This window comes from Doryrhamphus excisus, chromosome 18, assembly GCF_030265055.1.
Source record: "Doryrhamphus excisus isolate RoL2022-K1 chromosome 18, RoL_Dexc_1.0, whole genome shotgun sequence".
In the NCBI taxonomy this organism is placed as follows: Eukaryota; Metazoa; Chordata; class Actinopteri; order Syngnathiformes; family Syngnathidae; genus Doryrhamphus; species Doryrhamphus excisus.
The window spans coordinates 11,865,642-11,883,423 of record NC_080483.1 but is presented as its reverse complement, the minus strand read 5'-3'; the positions used below and the strand labels follow the sequence as shown (position 1 = coordinate 11,883,423).

At 39.1% G+C, this 17,782-nt stretch overlaps 3 protein-coding genes across 8 annotated transcripts in view; 2 read left to right on the top strand and 1 right to left on the bottom strand.

Annotated features, from left to right (window-relative positions):
- Positions 1-16,307, bottom strand: part of LOC131105971 (tubby-related protein 1-like) — a 32,905-nt gene extending 16,598 nt beyond the window's left edge. For 4 of the 6 annotated variants that reach the window (XM_058054559.1, XM_058054562.1, XM_058054560.1 and 1 more), the window contains exons 1-3: positions 666-740; positions 548-586; positions 434-459 (exon numbers count right to left, since the gene is read on the bottom strand). In XM_058054559.1, coding sequence (XP_057910542.1) covers positions 434-459; positions 548-586; positions 666-725 — 125 coding nt within the window. In that variant the 5' untranslated portion in view covers positions 726-740. Of the gene's footprint in view, positions 1-433; positions 460-547; positions 587-665; positions 1,569-15,580; positions 15,666-16,163 lie in introns of those variants that run through there. The other 2 variants (XM_058054557.1, XM_058054558.1) reach the window with 2 other exon arrangements.
- LOC131105975 (adenosine receptor A1-like) lies at positions 9,585-12,378 on the top strand. Its single transcript, XM_058054568.1, has 2 exons — positions 9,585-10,217; positions 11,695-12,378. The coding sequence occupies exons 1-2, from the start codon at positions 9,862-9,864 to the stop codon at positions 12,356-12,358; spliced, it is 1,020 nt and encodes a 339-aa protein (XP_057910551.1). The 5' UTR covers positions 9,585-9,861; the 3' UTR covers positions 12,359-12,378.
- Positions 15,858-17,576, top strand: rplp2 (ribosomal protein, large P2). The gene is made up of 5 exons (XM_058054567.1): positions 15,858-15,981; positions 16,912-17,035; positions 17,113-17,161; positions 17,242-17,337; positions 17,450-17,576. Exons 2-5 carry the CDS (start codon positions 16,913-16,915, stop codon positions 17,524-17,526), a joined length of 345 nt encoding a protein of 114 aa, XP_057910550.1. The 5' UTR covers positions 15,858-15,981; position 16,912; the 3' UTR covers positions 17,527-17,576.
- The last annotated feature ends 206 nt before the right edge of the window (positions 17,577-17,782 follow it).

Genomic DNA, 17,782 nt, shown 5'->3' with positions numbered 1-17,782 from the left:
GGGGGGGGGGGGGGGGGGGGGGATTTTTTCTCCTCTACTTTGATTCCTTTTTTTTTTTTTTTTTAAATAAAGCTACAAATACTGAAGGGGGACATCTGTGCAGCTCTGGAAAGCACCAGGAGGATTTTCTGTTTAAAGAATGAAAGAGTCGTGACGTCACAGGAGAAGCTGTCTTGGATATTGCCTGAGGAAAGAGGAGTTACACATGGTGGACACACTTAGAATAAAAAAAAGACTCCTTCATGGGATTACTTCTGTGATTTTTTTTTTTACTTCAGTATTTACCACATAAAATCCGATTCCTGCTTTTATTTTCCTTCTTTGAGATACTTACTAGTCCTCCGAGAATCACTACAATCATAATCCCAGACCGCTTTTTTGGCTGTAAACAGTGATTTTTTTTTTCTAGCCAAATCCAACCATACATACTCACTGGGTCACCATTGTCCTCTGCTGACTCTGCAACAAAAAACACACAGGCAGGTGCAGAACAACTAAAGACGGCTGGAGCAAATGCCGAAAATGGGATCTACGAGGCATGTACTACCTGGGAAGGATGCCAAGTGCTGACAAAAGGCTTTGCTTCCTAAAAGGCAGAGAGGAGCGTTTAAGTCATTTTGCAGTCAAGAATATTTGGCGACTTCATGATGATAAAGCCGTCAAACCTTTGTTGGCGTCTGTTCAAGGCTGCCTGTAAGTACTCTCTTTGGGTTCTTTAAGCTCATTTCTCCGTGCTGCTATCGTTCTGTCAAATAAATGTCTTTATGATGATACTTGAAGCTTCAGACCACTTTGAGTACATCGTTTAGTCCAAACTTAGTCACCGGGGAACAGCATCTATTAAGAGGAGGCAATAATGTTTGTGACTTTTCCCCCTCTTGCTTGGTTTGGGCTCTGCCTCTTTGGCAGGGTAGCAGAAGTGGGCAGGAAGAAGAGAAGGGCATGGCCCAGAAAGCACTCTCTCTCAAGCCCCAGCCTCCGTTCTATCGGGGTTGCTCGCTCTTACGCCGCTCTGCCTTTTCCTTCGTGTTGCAGGCAAAATGAGAACGAAAAAGCAATCTTCTGTTTTTGCTTACCCGCCTTTTTTGTTTTTTCGGTAGCAGTGGCCTAATTTTTTGTTTTTTTTTTGTACTAGTGTGGCCTATGCAAAGACAAAACTCACCTCCAGGTATTTGATATTTTTTTTTATTCTGTTTCTGTTTGAAGATCAATATCGCTCTTCAAGTCTCTTTTTGTCGCATCTTTTATCGCCTTCCTCATGCTGGATTTGCTTGCCTCAATGGTAATGGCTACCATTCCTTTCATGACACACTGGGACTTTGTCCTGCGTAATGTTTTTTCGTGGCTCAAATGCATTGAGGAAAAAGTTTAATTATTTGTAGACCGTTTCTGGTTTATAATAAGCAGCATTCCGGAGCTTAAATAACAATATTTTCATACAAAGCCTACAGGTTCAAACCACAAATTCTTGCATTACTGATATTATTTGATATTTTGGTTTCTTTGTAGCAGAAATGCAGCATAGTTGCAAACAAGGCGCATGGAGTCCACTAGAAATGTATCAAAAATGGCCTTGCTCTTTGTAGCCGAGGCATTACCAAATGTAGCTGTATTGTTCTGCTTTCAAAACCAGCATGAACCAGATCCGCAAAGAACCAGAAAGCCTTGTGTGATAGATGAAGGGCCTGTAATGTACTACTTTCAGGTCCTTTAGTAGTACAGTGATCATTTAGTTTGTACTGCAGAACTTCCAAAACAAAGCATTCTATTACGCTGGATAACTTTACAAATTGATCTAATTTCGAAACAAGTGGATTAATTTGTTCCAGGTTCAACCTGCTGCCCTCATAAATTATGTATTAAATGTATAGATGAAGTAATGTTATAACATTATGAACTGTCATACAAGGATAAAAACAACATTGAATCAAAGTACAATAAACTAAAACTACTCACCCTTAGAAGATACCACATAATGGAGAGAATTAATCGTCACCTCGTAAAGTATTATAAGTAGTGATGGAATCAGAGCGCACCTGAATGTAAGCCACACCCACCAAATTAAACAGAAAAAAAATTCAACCTATATATTCTGCACTTTTCTATAAACCTTTTCTATAAACACTATAAACCTTGCAATCCTACCTACACTTGTGATGAGTGAGATGTGAAACACTTCAGAAGCTACAGTAAATTTACACTTTCAAACTCAACTTACTTAAAAAGGACCTATTATGCAATTTTTTTTTACCCTTTGTATTGAGTTGTGGACTCTATAGAGCAGCTACACACAATAACCCGCACAGAAAACATTTTAGATCTTCCAGAATCTACACCTATTCCATCTGTATTTTCTTGGCTTTCCATATTTTCTTCCACCCACGCCACTGTGATTGGTTACACTCAATGCTAACACAGTGGAATAGGTACTGATAGCATTGTTTCACTCACCAACTGAACCACAAGCTGCAGCTAAAAAGCATGGTAAAGGTAGTAGCAGACCAAACCATTTCATGTAGCTATGGGTGGTGATCAGCGTCAATGTGGCTAAGATAGTCTGACTACTGTATGTTTAAAAAGAAAAAGACATGACATGACATGAATTAATAGGCGGCGGCACGGTGGTCAAGTGGTTAGCGCGCAGACCTCACAGCTAGGAGACCAGGGTTCAATTCCACCCTCCACCATCTCTGTGTGGAGTTTGCATGTTCTCCCCGTGAATATGTGGGTTTTCTCCGGGTACTACGGTTTCCTCCCACATTCCAAAAACTTGCCAAAAAAATTGTCCATAGGAATGAATGTGAGTGTGAATGGTTGTTTGCCTATATGTGCCCTGTGATTGGACCAGTCCAGGGTGTACCCTGCCTCTCACCCGAAGACAGCTGGGATAGGCTCCAGCACCCCCACGACCCTCATGAGGAAAAAGCGGTAGAAAATGAATGAATGAATGAATGAATAGGTTGTGTTGTTATTATGTTATGTTATTCATCCTCAATATGAGCAGGCACATACTGTATTCATCCAATCAACACAAAGCACACACTGCATTATTGTGCTGCATGCATATTCCTTGCACATTTATTCCGGAATGCACTGTAACTAATTCTCCAGCAAGTCTTTACGGAGCAAAATTACGTTGTTAATAAATTCACGGGAGCGCATTCATAACCACAAAACTGCCACAGAATGGCGTAAACCGAGGCCTGTCTATATTTGTCTTTGGTAAAGATACATAAACAATAACATCAAATCAGGAAGGTCAGAAAGAGGAAATGCTTGTTTATTCCTGCCATTGGTTCTCCTGGAATGAACTTCATTCCACATCCTTCTATTTGCTTCCATTGGTCACTGTGTGAGACTATCAGGATCAAAGTCTTCTTTTGGCCTTTTATCAGAAGACACCACACACACACACACACACACACACACTCGTCTCTTCCTGTTTGTTAGCGCATCTGATTTATGGCCTATAAACAGCGTTTGATCGGCCTCTTCAGACTCAAGCTGCTTCATAGCGACGACCACTTTAAACAGTTGGAGCAATGAGCAAGCAATTACCAAATGTATAAAAAAAGAGGACTGTGTTAGCCATGTGAAATCCATCTTGAGATTAACATCTGTATGGTCCAGATGTTCCACTAATGTCTGCACATTTGTCTTAACCTCTGCAGGGATTGGAGACTTGCAGGTTTCCTGTAACAGGAGGTTCAATGACTAAGAGTGTGTGCGTCTAAACTCATACTTTACTTCATCAAAAACTAAATAAAGTGTGTTTATTTGTGTGGCGTCCATCATAGTGATGTAGAACTACAGACCCATCGGTAGAGATTTTTTATGAGCACTAAACTTCAGAAAAGATGTGCGAAGTTTTTTCATCATGATGAAAAAAAAACAGGCTTCGCTACACATCTTGAAATGAAGCCTAGAGTTCTGTTAACTCTCAGTCAGCTATAAAAGTGTGAGCTTCCGCAGAGTAGGTTAACCTAGCTCAGGGGTCGGCAACCTATACTATGAAGCCGCAATATCTCAGTTTAAATTAACATATTTCTTAATTCTACCACTTTTAACAGCAAAATACAAGAAATACAAGTTGAGTCTGCATGTGTAACCGATGTCAACTCGTAGGGTTATGGTAGTATCATCTTGGTTTAATATCACTACCTGACGCCTGAAGAAATGTGCAGTGATGCGTTCACATCTAAAGCGAATTATGAGTCTCCAATTTGGGGGTAGTTATTAATTCCATCCGTGCAGAATTAAAAAGTCTGATGTTTTATTTTTGGGCGGAATATTTTCATGGTTAGTTTACCGCATCGGTTTAGAAGACGTCACATCTCAACCAAAGCAAGCGGGCAAACACCAGCTTCCCCTCCATTTCTCATTCAATCGGCAGTCAGAACTCAGCCAGGATGCATTCACTGTCTCACATAAAGTCAGATTTAAAAAAACAACACAACAACTCATTACACACATGTGCATTTTCCCCATTCAGGTGAGCCGCGTGTGGCACCGGACCCGCGGGTTGCCGACCACAACAACTCATTACACACATGTGCATTTTCCCCATTCAGGTGAGCTGCATGTGGCTCCGGACTCGCGGGTTGCCGACCCCTGACCTAGCTCGATGCTTAAAATTCATTCATTCATTTTTCCACTTATCCTCACGAGGGGTGCTGGAGCCTATCCCAGCTGTCTTCGGGTGAGAGGCGGGGTACACCCTGGAGTGATTGCCATTCACACTCACATTCATACCTATGGACAATTTGGAGTCGCCAATTAACCTAGCATGTTTTTGGAATGTGGGAGGAAACCCACGCATACACGGGGAGAACATGTAAACTCCACACGGAGATGGCCGAGGGTGGAATTGAACCTTGGTCTCCTAGCTGTGAGGTCTGCGTGCTAACCACTCGACCGCCGTGCAGCCGATGCTTAAAATGTGACGCTAATATTAGCACTGCATGAATTCAAAAGTGAAGAACACCTTTCTAATGAACCGTTTCGGAGTGCTCTAAAGCACGCAAATGTTTATGAGAACACTAACGATGTAGAATGAACATATGGTGGTGGCCGCCATCATCCAATGAACAGGTTTCAAACTCTTTGCATAAATTAGCATGTGAACCACAGTGGCTGAAAAGCGTCTGGGCCTGTTCATTATTATTCTGAATTCCACTTTGGCCTAATTAACGCTGACAGTGATTGAAATGTTTTGGCTGCCTTGCCGGGGCAAACATGTTTAGGGGGTGCAGAAATAAATGGCAAAGGGGCAGCCTTGATTGAGACGTTGAATTAATTAGAACATCAATTCTAAAGCTGGAAATGGACTAACTTTTTCAACAATAAACGTCACTAGGCCTGCAAAAAAAAAAAAAGCTTTTATAGCCATCTGGAGTCAATCAACGCTACTCTTCAAGAATCAGTGACTTATTCACGCCCCCCCTGAAGTAAGTAGTAGAGGGTTCTGGAGCTAATTCTAATCTAATAATAACACAATTACTATTACAACTCTTATTGCAAATGTTGATCCAAATTTGGAGGATAAAACCAAGAGTAGGGACGTGTCAAAAACCGGCTGCATCAATTATTCATGGAAATCAACATTTTCATGGAAAACTACATCTATAAAAACATACAACACTCCAAAATTTGAACTGCTGTCATGGCTGATGACAGTGCAAGGTTTTCTTTTTCTTTCGCTTTTTTAAAACGCTACAAAAGACTGGATAAAACCAAGAGTAGGGACGTGGAGAAAGGAGAAAGATCATTCTACCGGTGCGGTGGTAGTGGCTGTTAACTTATTTTTACACTTGTATGACTTCTACAAAGGGTGTAGAGCAGGGGTGGGCAAACTACGGCCTGGGGGCCACATCCGGCCCGCTAAGTGTTTGAATATGGTCCGCCTGTGCTTTCCAAAATATTTCATTTAAACTTGCTTGAGCCAACCTTTTCATGGTTGAAGTAGCTATTTGATGTGGTATGTTGTTTACAAAATGCTCCTGAAAAAAGGGACACAAGCACATATTAATATTAACATTATTATTATTATTATTAATTATTATCATTAATTATTACTGTTTGTAATAATAATAATAATAGTTATTGATTATTAATTGCTATTATTAATAATAAATAATAATCTAATAATAATAATTATTATTGTATTGTAATATCAATGCTATTGATAATAATAATAACATTATTATTATGAATTAATTAATTATTAATATTATTAGTAATAATAATTAATAATAATAATGATAATAATTTTAATTTATAACACACTTTACATCAAATAAATGATGTGCAAAGTGCACATATAGCAGACTGCATGACGCTTTTACATGTAAAATATGTGTAAAAATATACGTGTACAAATGGACTGTTATATATAAAATACTATATAGTCTGCCCCCCCCCCATCAATTTTGTTAAATCAATGTGAGTCAAAAAGTTTGCCAATTTTCAGTATCTAAAACAAAATGACCAACATTTTGTGCTACTATTTCAGTAATCAATGTATACAAAAAAAAAGTTAATCAGTATCATTCCTTTATAACGTAATGCTTCCATCGCATGTATCATTTTCCCTGCATTTCCTGCAGTATGACAACCTTAAGACCCTATTGAACATATTTAATTCGGTTGACTTTATGACATAAAAAGATGTACATCAGTAAGAAGAGTAAATGTTAATGTTATTATTATACAACAACAACCTGGCTTATTCCTAAATCCCTCAGCTCCTGATTCCAATTGACATCTATCACCACAGCGAGCCACCCAGTTGCTCTCAACTTTCATTGGTAAACACTCACATCATGACAGACGTGCTTGAACTGAGCGCCAAACAAACTATTTAGGAGACAAACGGTCAAGTTGGCGTTGAGTCACGCTGTAACGAGACTGGAGGAAAAAGGTCATGAGGGGAGGAAAAAAAAAAAAAACTGAGCTTGCTTCTCCTACTCGGCTCCTTCCACTGTTTGGTGCCAAGAAATAACTATTGTTTGCATGCCAAGCGGAATCTCATTGAAACAAAATAAAGGGAGGAGAACTCATGGCAGAAAGAAGGGGCACACAATGAGATGCTGGCAACTAAGCTTGTTGCCAGATAGCTGCACATTATAGCTTATAGTTCAGTCATCATCTGCATATGCATATTCTGATTGTGTGGAGGCCTTTATTTGTATTGTGCAGAAAGAATTCATGTATGCAATTTTCAGACGTGAATTGACAGAAGGGTCAGTGATTTATGTTGAAATCATGGCCACATGTTCTATTGTAGGTCCAATATTCCCAATGTTTGGTTGCTTTTTTGGGTTTTTTTGCACACAAAGAGGTTCTTGGAACCCATATTATTGTTAGAACAACATCAAAAAGTCACTTTTGCATAATAGTCGACTTAAAATAACCGTCTAATTTTTTCCCCATGTCTTTTCCACAGATGAACAGATGATCTTCTCCCTTCAACATCTCCTGTCCTTTAGGCTGAGGTAGTAGATTGAATAGTTGTGGGGTTTGTGTCCTGTCTGAGATAACTATACAGTCTACTGTCTTGGCCGACGAGACAGCTCCATCGTCTGCTACCAACAAATGGACAAAAAAAAAACAAACAAATATCTTTTACCTGCAAGGGCTGACTGGTGATGGCTGGGAATTGAGCCCAGCAAGGTGAGGTAGTAGGTTGTATAGTTTGTGGGGATGGAGTGAGCCCCCCTAGAGGTGATAACTATACAGTCTATTACCTTCCTTGAGGAGCACAAAAACAGTGAAGCTCAGTGTATACTGCCATCGTGTGGCCGAGGTGGCATATTACATTACAAAATGAAAAGTGCTTTATTTGTGTTTATTAATTCAATAGATCATTTTTGCAGCCACAATCAAACACAAAGCTGCCTATATCTGACAATAATCAGAAAATAACCCAGAAAATGAGGAAGTTAAGTTGTTTTCTTTCATGTACTAAAAATGATGTATTCTAATATGTTCACTGTCATCACTTTTATGTATAAACTAAAACTGAGCAATTAAAATATGTGAATGCATTATTTGAAACTATTTTTTTCATCACATTTTCACAGCAATCACAGCTTTTGACTGTAATAAATGAATTTGTGAAGCAGAATTCTTTAATAAAGCAAATATTTTCATGCAAACAAAACCTGTTTATGACCTTCTACATACAGTTTTCGATATTATTAGAGCCCTCTAGACATACAATAACATCCCTATAGTTACCTTTACACTCATATTACCCAATATAGTCAATATAATCAGAGAAAATAAGCAATTTAAAGGGGAACTGCACTTTTTGAGAATTTTGCAGATCATTCACAATCCTTATGTGAAACATGAACACGATATATTATTTTATATAATATATTTTAATTAATTTATGTATTTTATTTTTTATTTATTTTAATATATTTTATAACATAACTATTACATAATAATAACTGCATTATAACACCAGAAAACAAATTAATATAGCGTCATTAGGACCTATTTTTTATAAAACAAAAAACATTTTGACGTTTCACTGTTTTATATACATACTGTGATCATCAAGAAGAAGTACATTGATAGTACAGCATGTAATACTTACAGTATCTTGCAGTATATTGATGATTTAAAACATTACCGGAACAATCAATGTGTTTCATTCCGAGGAATATTGATTTCAGAGACCATTGATTGGAATTAAATGATACTTCCGTAAGACGCCGCCTTTGCCCAGGCAAAGAATAATGACGCTGTGTGCTAGACGGATCAGGTTATAGCGAAACACACACACACACACTTTTACACAGTTACTTATAATTTACGCTCTCATTTGGTATCTTTCAGCACAAGATGTTTGGTAAATTCAAAATAATCCTGAGTTTTGGCTGCAACAGTACTCCATGTTATTGTTATGATTATGATAACGATGAAGATTATTATTCAAACTTGCAATAATTGTTGCCCCGTCCCGTTTTTACTCATGTTTTAACTGTGTATTAACGAATGAATGTTGTATTTTAATGTATCTTTTACTCTGTTTACTTGTTTTTATTCAACTCCATTCTTCTGTAAAGTGTCTTTGAGTATTTTGAAAAGCGCTATACAAATAAAATGTATTATTATTATTATTTTATTAATAATTGTTGTTGACAGCGAGTAACTAGTGACACCTGTAGTCAGTGTAGACTACATTTAATCAACGTCCTTTACATTAAGTCATTTTTTATGCTAAAAAAAAGCTTAATTTCGGGCAAAAACATGTAAAATTTGCTTAATATCCATATTTTTCGATGAATAGCAGATCATAGTCAACCACAAAACAGTACTGCGTATGATTTTGAACCATTTCTTTTCAATATTGATAAATGAAAATCTACTTTTCTCTGTCAATCTAGTATACTTAGAGTGATGTGTAATTAGCGCTAATGCATCCACCTCCAATTAAAGTTGGTTATGTTTGAAACCTCTGCCAAAAGCATCCTTCCTGTAATTACACTGAGACCACAGCTCCTTGGAAAACACACACACACACACACACACACACACACACACACACACACACACACACACACACACACACACAGAGTTAACTACTACTGCAGAAAAACAAAGTCCCTCCCCTCCATCACTGGACTGCGTTTCACTGACTTCAGCGGCTAGAGAGTGAGTGAGGCTTCTCAGAGATGCTCTCAGTCTTTTGCAGAACCTGAGCAGCTTCTGAGGATTCGACATGGAAAGATGTGACATCTGAGAGGACATAATGGAAGAAGTTTCTTTGCAGCAACAGATTGGAAGCAAGAAGTTTCATCCATTTGTTTAGTTTCAGGGGTAAGAGAGCGAGTCGGTGAATGGTTAAAAATGTCTTCCTCCCCTGCTGTGACGGTACGGGAGCATGCAGACACGCTGTACATCTCCATAGAAGCGGCCATTGCATTGGCCTCCGTGCTGGGCAACGTGTTGGTGGTGTTAGTGGTTTGCGTTAACCGGACCCTGCGTGATACTACTTTTTGCTTCATCGTGTCGCTGGCGGTGGCTGACATTGCTGTGGGGGTGCTGGTGATCCCACTAGCCGTCACTATAAGTTTGGGTATAAACACTCAGTTCTATACCTGCCTCTTTCTCTCCTGCCTGCTTGTCATCATCACGCAGAGCTCCATCCTGTCACTGCTCGCCATCGCCGTTGACCGCTACCTGAGGGTCAAGATCCCCACCAGGTGAGCTTGTAATGTTACGGCATTGGGGCCTATCTGGGTTAGGAAGTAAAAATGCATTTAGAGGATCTTTGATTATTGTAGTTGTGGTATAGCTTTCAAAACAGTATTTGTTCTGAAAAACAGCTAATATTATATGGAGGATTTCTGACTAGCATTTTATCTAGTAGATCCTCAAAAACAGCAGAGCACCACTATTTGTTCAGTAGATCTTTAATAAGAGTGTGCTAGCTTTATAGCAGTAGGTCCTTGCGAATTGCAACACCTTCCTGTAATGGTAATGGTAATGGTTTTATTTCATTTGAACATGCATTAGATTACACTTGAATGCATCACATAATCAGTTCACAGTTCCACATGCCCAAAAGGAGTAGGAAGAAGCAAAGCTTATTAAATCCTACTCCTCCATCTGGTACTTTTACAATCAGTGACTGTTACATTTGTTCACTTCCTGCTTTCATAATATAATTATTTTTTTTAACTTTATTTAATTAATTTTTATTTTTTAATCTATTTTCCTAATATAGTTTTTTAATTTTTAAAAATTATTTTATTCATTTTTAATTTTTTTTAAAAGGAGTTAGTATGTTCTCTGTAGGCGGCATTATGAATTATCCTTACTGGCCTTTTTTGCAGTACATTTAGCGAGTGAAGATTGCTTTTATAGTTATTACTCCATATTTTCCACACAATAAGTAAGATATGGTAGAACCAGAGAGCAATAAAGAGTGTGGAGTGATTTCTGATTGAGAACAAATTTTGCTTTGTTCAATGTTGAAATATTTCTGGCCACCTTATGTTGTATATTTGTAATATGAGGTTTCCAGCTCATATTTTCATCTATTGTGATCCCCAGAAATGTATTAATTTCAACGTCTACACCGTCTATTTGTATTTGCTGGCGCGTGTCCTGTAATATAGAGGATCCTTGACTGGCGTGATGGAGAGTTATTTCACATCACAAAAGCAAACATCAGCTGATTCAGCTGAGATCAGGAGGAGGCAGTTCTTCCTGTTTATGTCGTACATAGCACCATATATCCTTGGCTGCTTTAATGCAAATCAATGGACGGTTCATTGGAAGCTTTTAAGAAAATGAAAATGTCTGCCCAAATAACTGACATGGGCAGAGTTTGCTGAAGGAATAGCTCACGCAGAAGCTACTTTTTTACATTTATTCAGATTTCATACTGTTTTATTTAGATTTTTTTTTTTAAAAACAAAACAAAACAAACAAAAACCTTAAACCACATTAGGAAAGCAGGAAGTGAACAAATGTAACAATTACTGATTGTAAAAGTACCAGATGGAGGGGTAGGATTTAATAAGCTTTGCTTCTTCCTACTCCTTTTGGACATGTGGAACTGTGAACTGATTATGTGATGCATTCAATTGTAATCTGATGCATGTTCAAATGAAATTAAACCATTACCAACCATTACCATGTGTGTATTCATGGTAATTGAATCCTCCCCTGCAGGTACAGCACTATTGTGACCCAGAAGAGGGCCTACCTGGCTGTGTGTCTGTGTTGGATCATCTCCTTCCTCACCGGCCTGGTTCCCATGGTTGGTTGGAACAACCGCCATGTTCTGGGGAACCTCAGCCTCTCCGACTACATGGTTTGCAAGTTCACCACCGTAATGACTATGGACTACATGGTCTACTTCAACTTCTTCGGCTGGGTGGTGGCGCCCCTGGTTGTCATGATCGCGCTCTACGGGGAGATCTTCAGAGTGATCCGGCGGCAGCTCAACCGGCGTGCCGAGGCCACCTCGGATGGTGAGCGCTACTACAGGAAAGAGTTGAAGCTGGCCAAATCCTTGGCTTTGGTGGTGCTCCTTTTTGCAGTGTGCTGGCTGCCGCTGCATATTATGAACTGCGTGGAATTCTTCTACTCGGACTCTTCCATTCCTAAGCTGGCCGTCTACGTGGGCATTTTCATGTCCCATGTCAACTCGGCACTCAACCCGCTGGTCTATGCGTTTCGGATAAAGCGCTTTCGGGTCACGTTGCTGGAGATCACGCGGAGGTGCATGTCTTGTAAAACAATGGAACCCAGCCCATATCCTTGCAGCATGCCGGCTGAGAAAGTGGACTTGCCGCAAGGCATGCAGGGTGATCCTGTAGATGGCGCCAAATGAAGCCGTTCATCATAGCCTTTTTTTTTTAGACCAAAAGATATTCAACTGGAGGCCTGTGGGCCAAATTCAGCCCATGAAAGACTTTGTTTTTCAGTTTCTGCAGCAGTTTCCTATAAGCAGGAGAGCTTCCTGTCATTTAGAGGATCTTTGATGTTTAAAAACAGTCGAGCCGTCCTGTCATCTCTTTGTCATGATTTCTGACTAGCCTTAGTGTTTTCATTTATGACTTTAGTTATGACCAACATTTGGTTTTACGATTTTACGGTATAACTAAGACTTAGGTTGACATTATAGACAAAATAAGAATAACTGTAAAGGTACAAGTCCAGTCTTTGGTCCTCAACTTTCTGAAAATGGAACCCAAAGTGGAACACAATGTATTTGAACTGTTTCAGACGAGGACCTGCAGTCTTCTCGAATGCTAGCCCATTTATTGATTATGTGGATTCAGTGAGGGGGAAACTATTTTTAAGCCAGTCGTACATTATGTTTTACCAAACGTATTCTCTTCACTCTGCCTGCACTTTGGGGAACTATTCTGTTCCCATCAGTCTGTATTAATGTTTCAAAGTCATTGATTTTTCACTTGATACATGTTGAATTGTATTACACATGCATCTGCACAGTTTTATGAAAAACATGCTGCCTTCATGCAGATAATATTAGCGCACTGCAAAATAAAAAAAAAAATGTAACCACAATCATAAGGACATTGATAAATTAGTACTTCTTGGACAGTGTGAAAAAAAAACACTGAACATTGGTATCATGGTAGAGGCAGAATTTCCTACATAGCTTTTGTATTTGTTCTCATTAGAAATAGATATAGTTTTGCCACCAATACCAGTAATTGGGAATATTATCACCAAACGGAACTTTATCAAGACGTGGCGTGCGTCTATTAGCAGTAATTTTGCCATTAGACGTAATGACAGGATGTGGCTACTTGATCACACGTTTCAATGGCTGCAGCAGGGGATGCTAAAAAGGTTCTGATGCATTTGAGCGAAGCCACAAAAGCATCACGTCCAAGTGAGTCAGTCGTTCCGGTTTCCAACACAAGAGCTGCATCAAACGTTCTGTCTTTGCAACGATCATCATTTAGTTGTGTCTTTTCGCTGATGGTTGGAGTTCATGGTTCACCAGTAGCAGGTTTTAGCTCAGAGGTGTTAAAAGAGGGCCGATTTTTTGTTTGTTAATTTATTATTATGCGACTAAATGGCTAACGGTGTCATTGGCTTAAGTTTTGATTGTGTTGTGTTGGTTGATTTCAGCTGATGTATTTTGAAATAATTGTCTCTGTGTATTGTATCTTTAATGGTTGCTAAACTCAACGCTAACTAGTAGTAGAACATGCACCGTGTATAATGGATGCGATGTAATCTGGTTGAAACGCTATTGAACCGAAATATGAATGAATCGTACAATGATCTTTATTGCCATATTGAGATGACATGTGAATCATTCAAAACTTTTTGACAATATTAAATATTGATTAAAGTTTTCTGGCCTCTACAGGCCTTTTTTTTGTTTGGCACCCAAAGCCAATATAATTTTGTTTCCTTTTCCCCACAAAAAAAACCTCACACCCAGCAACTTACAGTAAGTAAAAGCTGTGGTTTCTGTTTATTAATGAAGTGTTTTTGACTGACTGTTGAATTGTTGTAGTGTTATATTTTCTTCCACTTAGCCCTTTAAAAAAATACCATTTCATTTCAATTGAATATTTCTTTGTCTGCTTCATTCACACCAGTTGGACTCCCTCAAGAACTGTCTTCTGCGTGCAGTAAAATTGCATATAGTATATATAGTTATACTATGCACAATTTAACAAATAAAACTGTTGATTATCTAAAAAAAATTAACCAATTGGTTGGTAAATGTATTGTTGCTCTTTAAGCAAGCAAAAATATTTTTTTCAGGTTACTCGATCAAAAGACGAAAAGCCAAAAATTTCTGTACAATACTCGATGACTAAAATATTCGATAGCTGCAGCACTACTTTCACCGTAGGGTTGTTTTTCTTGATGTTAAAACTGACGAAAAAAAAAACCTTAAAAATAATGAACACATTTGACTCAATATTGTTCATTATGTTGTTCATTCGAGTATTCGCCATACAAAAGTGAATGACATCGGTGCTTATTTTACCATCTGCCAGCTTCATCCTTGTTGAAGGATTTTGAAAAAGTGCTGAGTGTGTTCTAATCCTCAGCCCCCGTCTTAGTGAGTGAGGTGCTGCATTACCCTCCTGCCATTTGTTCTCCAACACGCTCCTACTGCCACTGAAGGCAGGCCACAGGACATAAAGCCGAGTAACTGCGTTTTAAGAGTGTCGTATCTACTCTGAGGTAGGATCATTTGTGTATTCTTTAATATCCAACCTGAACAAACTCAAGTAAAAGATATTGACATCATTAAGGGCTGACACGATGGCTGACACAAATGAAGCCAGAGGGGCCCAGGAAGTGGAGGCTCCAGAGTCCGAAATGGACGAAGAAGAAGCGGCCATGTTGCATTTCAGTAAATACATTGAAGACCGCCGTGCCCGTCCGTGGGAACAGTGGAGCTCCAGAGAGAAGGCGAACTACTACATCGATCGCTTTTTCTTTGGCTTCCTGATTGTTTTCGTCTTTGTGCTGCTGGCCGAGTGTGCGTATAAAATATGGTATGTCACCAATGTGGGGAAGATTGCGGAGTTTGTGTCCGACTCGGTGGTCTTTCTATTTGATTCGCTCCTTGCTCAGGAGAGACAAGAGGGGCTGGTTGAACTCTAGTTGTACAATTCAAGCAACAGTAAATATATTTATTTATATTTAATAGTTAATGAGTTTAATAACGAACAAAGACAATGTACATACTGTATGAGCTTTAAGTCTGGTTGTCATAAAAATGTGCTTAATAACATTAAACTTTTGTGGGTTTTAATGGATGTATAATGTTTTTTTAATGGAAGGAACCAGTATAACCACAATAATAAACATATTGTTGAATGAATACGTCTCGGAAAATGTCCAAACTAAGTTTTATTTCTCTTTGTGACTGCAAAATCTTTTCATATCGCTCTCATATCGGATGTCAGTGGATTGTAGCTTGCCAACTGGTGGCTCATGGGCCAAATCCAGCGTGGACGTGACATTTTGATCACTTTGTTGTATTGACATTATAGACAAAATAAGAACACTGTATGAACATTGAAGAATAAGTCTCTCACCCACTTACCTTTTAGAAAATGTGACCTCCAGCACAATTAAGTGAAATACACTTAATACAATGAATGGCTCCACGTTACATCGTGCAGGTTTACCTAATGAAATGTCAAAAAAAAAATCAGTAATGGCATTATTAATACATTTGAAAGACTATAATCTATATCATCATCATAACTGACTGTCGGCCAAACACGCCCATAATACGGAAACGATCTTGCCGATCGCCTATCCTATTGTATACTCTCCTTGGTGTAACTGTCAAGATGACGTAATGACTGTCATCTATCCGAACCAATCAGAACGAAGCCTTCCACCCTTACATATTTCCGGAAGTCCCATCCTTCTCTCTCTCTCTCGCTCTCTGTCGGATTTTCGAGCGTGACCGACGTTTCGTGTCTGTTTAGACTTAAAGTAAGTCAAAATGGGAAATATTTGTCTTGTATACGCCTGCTAGTGACACGTTAATAGTTACATGTAGCACATGCCGCCTGCGATTGCACGTAATGATAGCTGGATAAAAGGCTTACCGGCCCGAAGAAGGTTCGTGTTGGAAGAACTGGAACGACAGGCTGCTGCCATGGCGTTGTACTTACCGAACAAATGTTGACATTTCTCAATTTTCCGCAACCGAGTTATGGCCACTTCTGTTCCAGACAACGAAATGTTCTTCTGTGGTTTACTTGACGTTCCACTTGACGGCATTGCTGTTTGAAGCCGACTGCTAACGTTAGCCAAGCTAAGCTAACTAAGTACAACATTGCTAATTATGATGCGCATGCGTGATTACCTCGTCTTTCTTGTCGGTATTTGATAGGCACAGCACTCTTTACCACTCCTAGTGGCCATTAAAATTACTGCAGGCTGACTGACGTAGGCGAAATCCCCCCACAGCCATCTTTTTTTTAATCTGCATGTAACTTTTGGCGTGAATTTATGGAAAATAAGTTGTCTGCTTTTCCAACAGCCATACGTGTGTGTGTGTGTGTGTGTGTGTGTGTGTAATGATACCTTTTTAGATGATCAGTAAGTCTTATTAAAAATGTGCCACAAAAGGAAGAAATATAACACTTAAAGCTGCTGGAAGGCTGCACTTTTTTTCCAACCAAAAATATAAGATAAAATAGCAGATGTTACCAGTAGTGGTTTAAAAGAACAGAATCAACAGAAATGTCTATTTGTATTAATTTATATATTGTGAGCGGAGGTGGATTTTATGATATTGCAAGTGGACGTCTGACATCAGTACTCAGTTTAGTCTTTATAATTTGGATTATAAACAACTGGAATATTCTGTGTTTAAGTGCTCGTTCTGTTCTTTGCGCCTCGCCTTTTTGTCCACAGAATGCGTTACGTGGCCGCTTACCTGCTCGCTGTGCTTGGTGGGAACACCAGCCCCTCGGCCAAGGACATCAAGGCCATTTTAGGCAGCGTTGGGATTGAGGCTGATGATGAACGCTTAAACAAGGTAGCAGCGGCATTGTGTTAATGATTTTAAGTAAACCCTTCTGGAATGTTTGTAACTTGGGTTGTATTTCTCTACAGGTTATTAGTGAGCTGGAAGGGAAAAACATCAATGAAGTGATGAACTCAGGTTAATGCTGTTCGCAGTAACGCATTCAGATGTTGGGGTGTCGCAACACAAATCGTTAATCGTTTGCTGTCTCCCTGCAGGCCTCTCTAAGTTAGCCTCCGTACCAGCAGGTGGCACTGTGGCTGCTCCTGCTCCATCAGGCGCTGCTGCGAGTGCAGGGGCTGCGCCTGCTGCAGGTATGCATAATGCTAACTGTCTGTCATGTATGTTTTCATATTGTTACACAATCACATTGAATTGAGGATATCATTTTCCTACTTCCATCTGACTTTACTTTGTCTTTTTCAGCGGAAGAGAAAAAGGAGGAGAAGAAAGAAGAATCTGAAGAGTCTGATGAAGATATGGGCTTTGGACTCTTTGATTAATCTGCCTTTGTTTCTAAAAAGCAATAAAAAGGTAAAAGGTTTACACAGAATATATTGTTTTTGTCCTTTTTTTTCCCCCCCCCACACTGCCAAATAAATTTGCCCGACTGACTGCATTTTTAGCCCCTGAATATTTTTGGATATATTCTATTTTTGAATAATAATATTTTTTAAAAGGGTGCTATCTGTAGGACTAAAAGTACTACCACCATCAATCTAGCAGAGGGTACTGTCATAATAAAATGGAAGCTTTTCC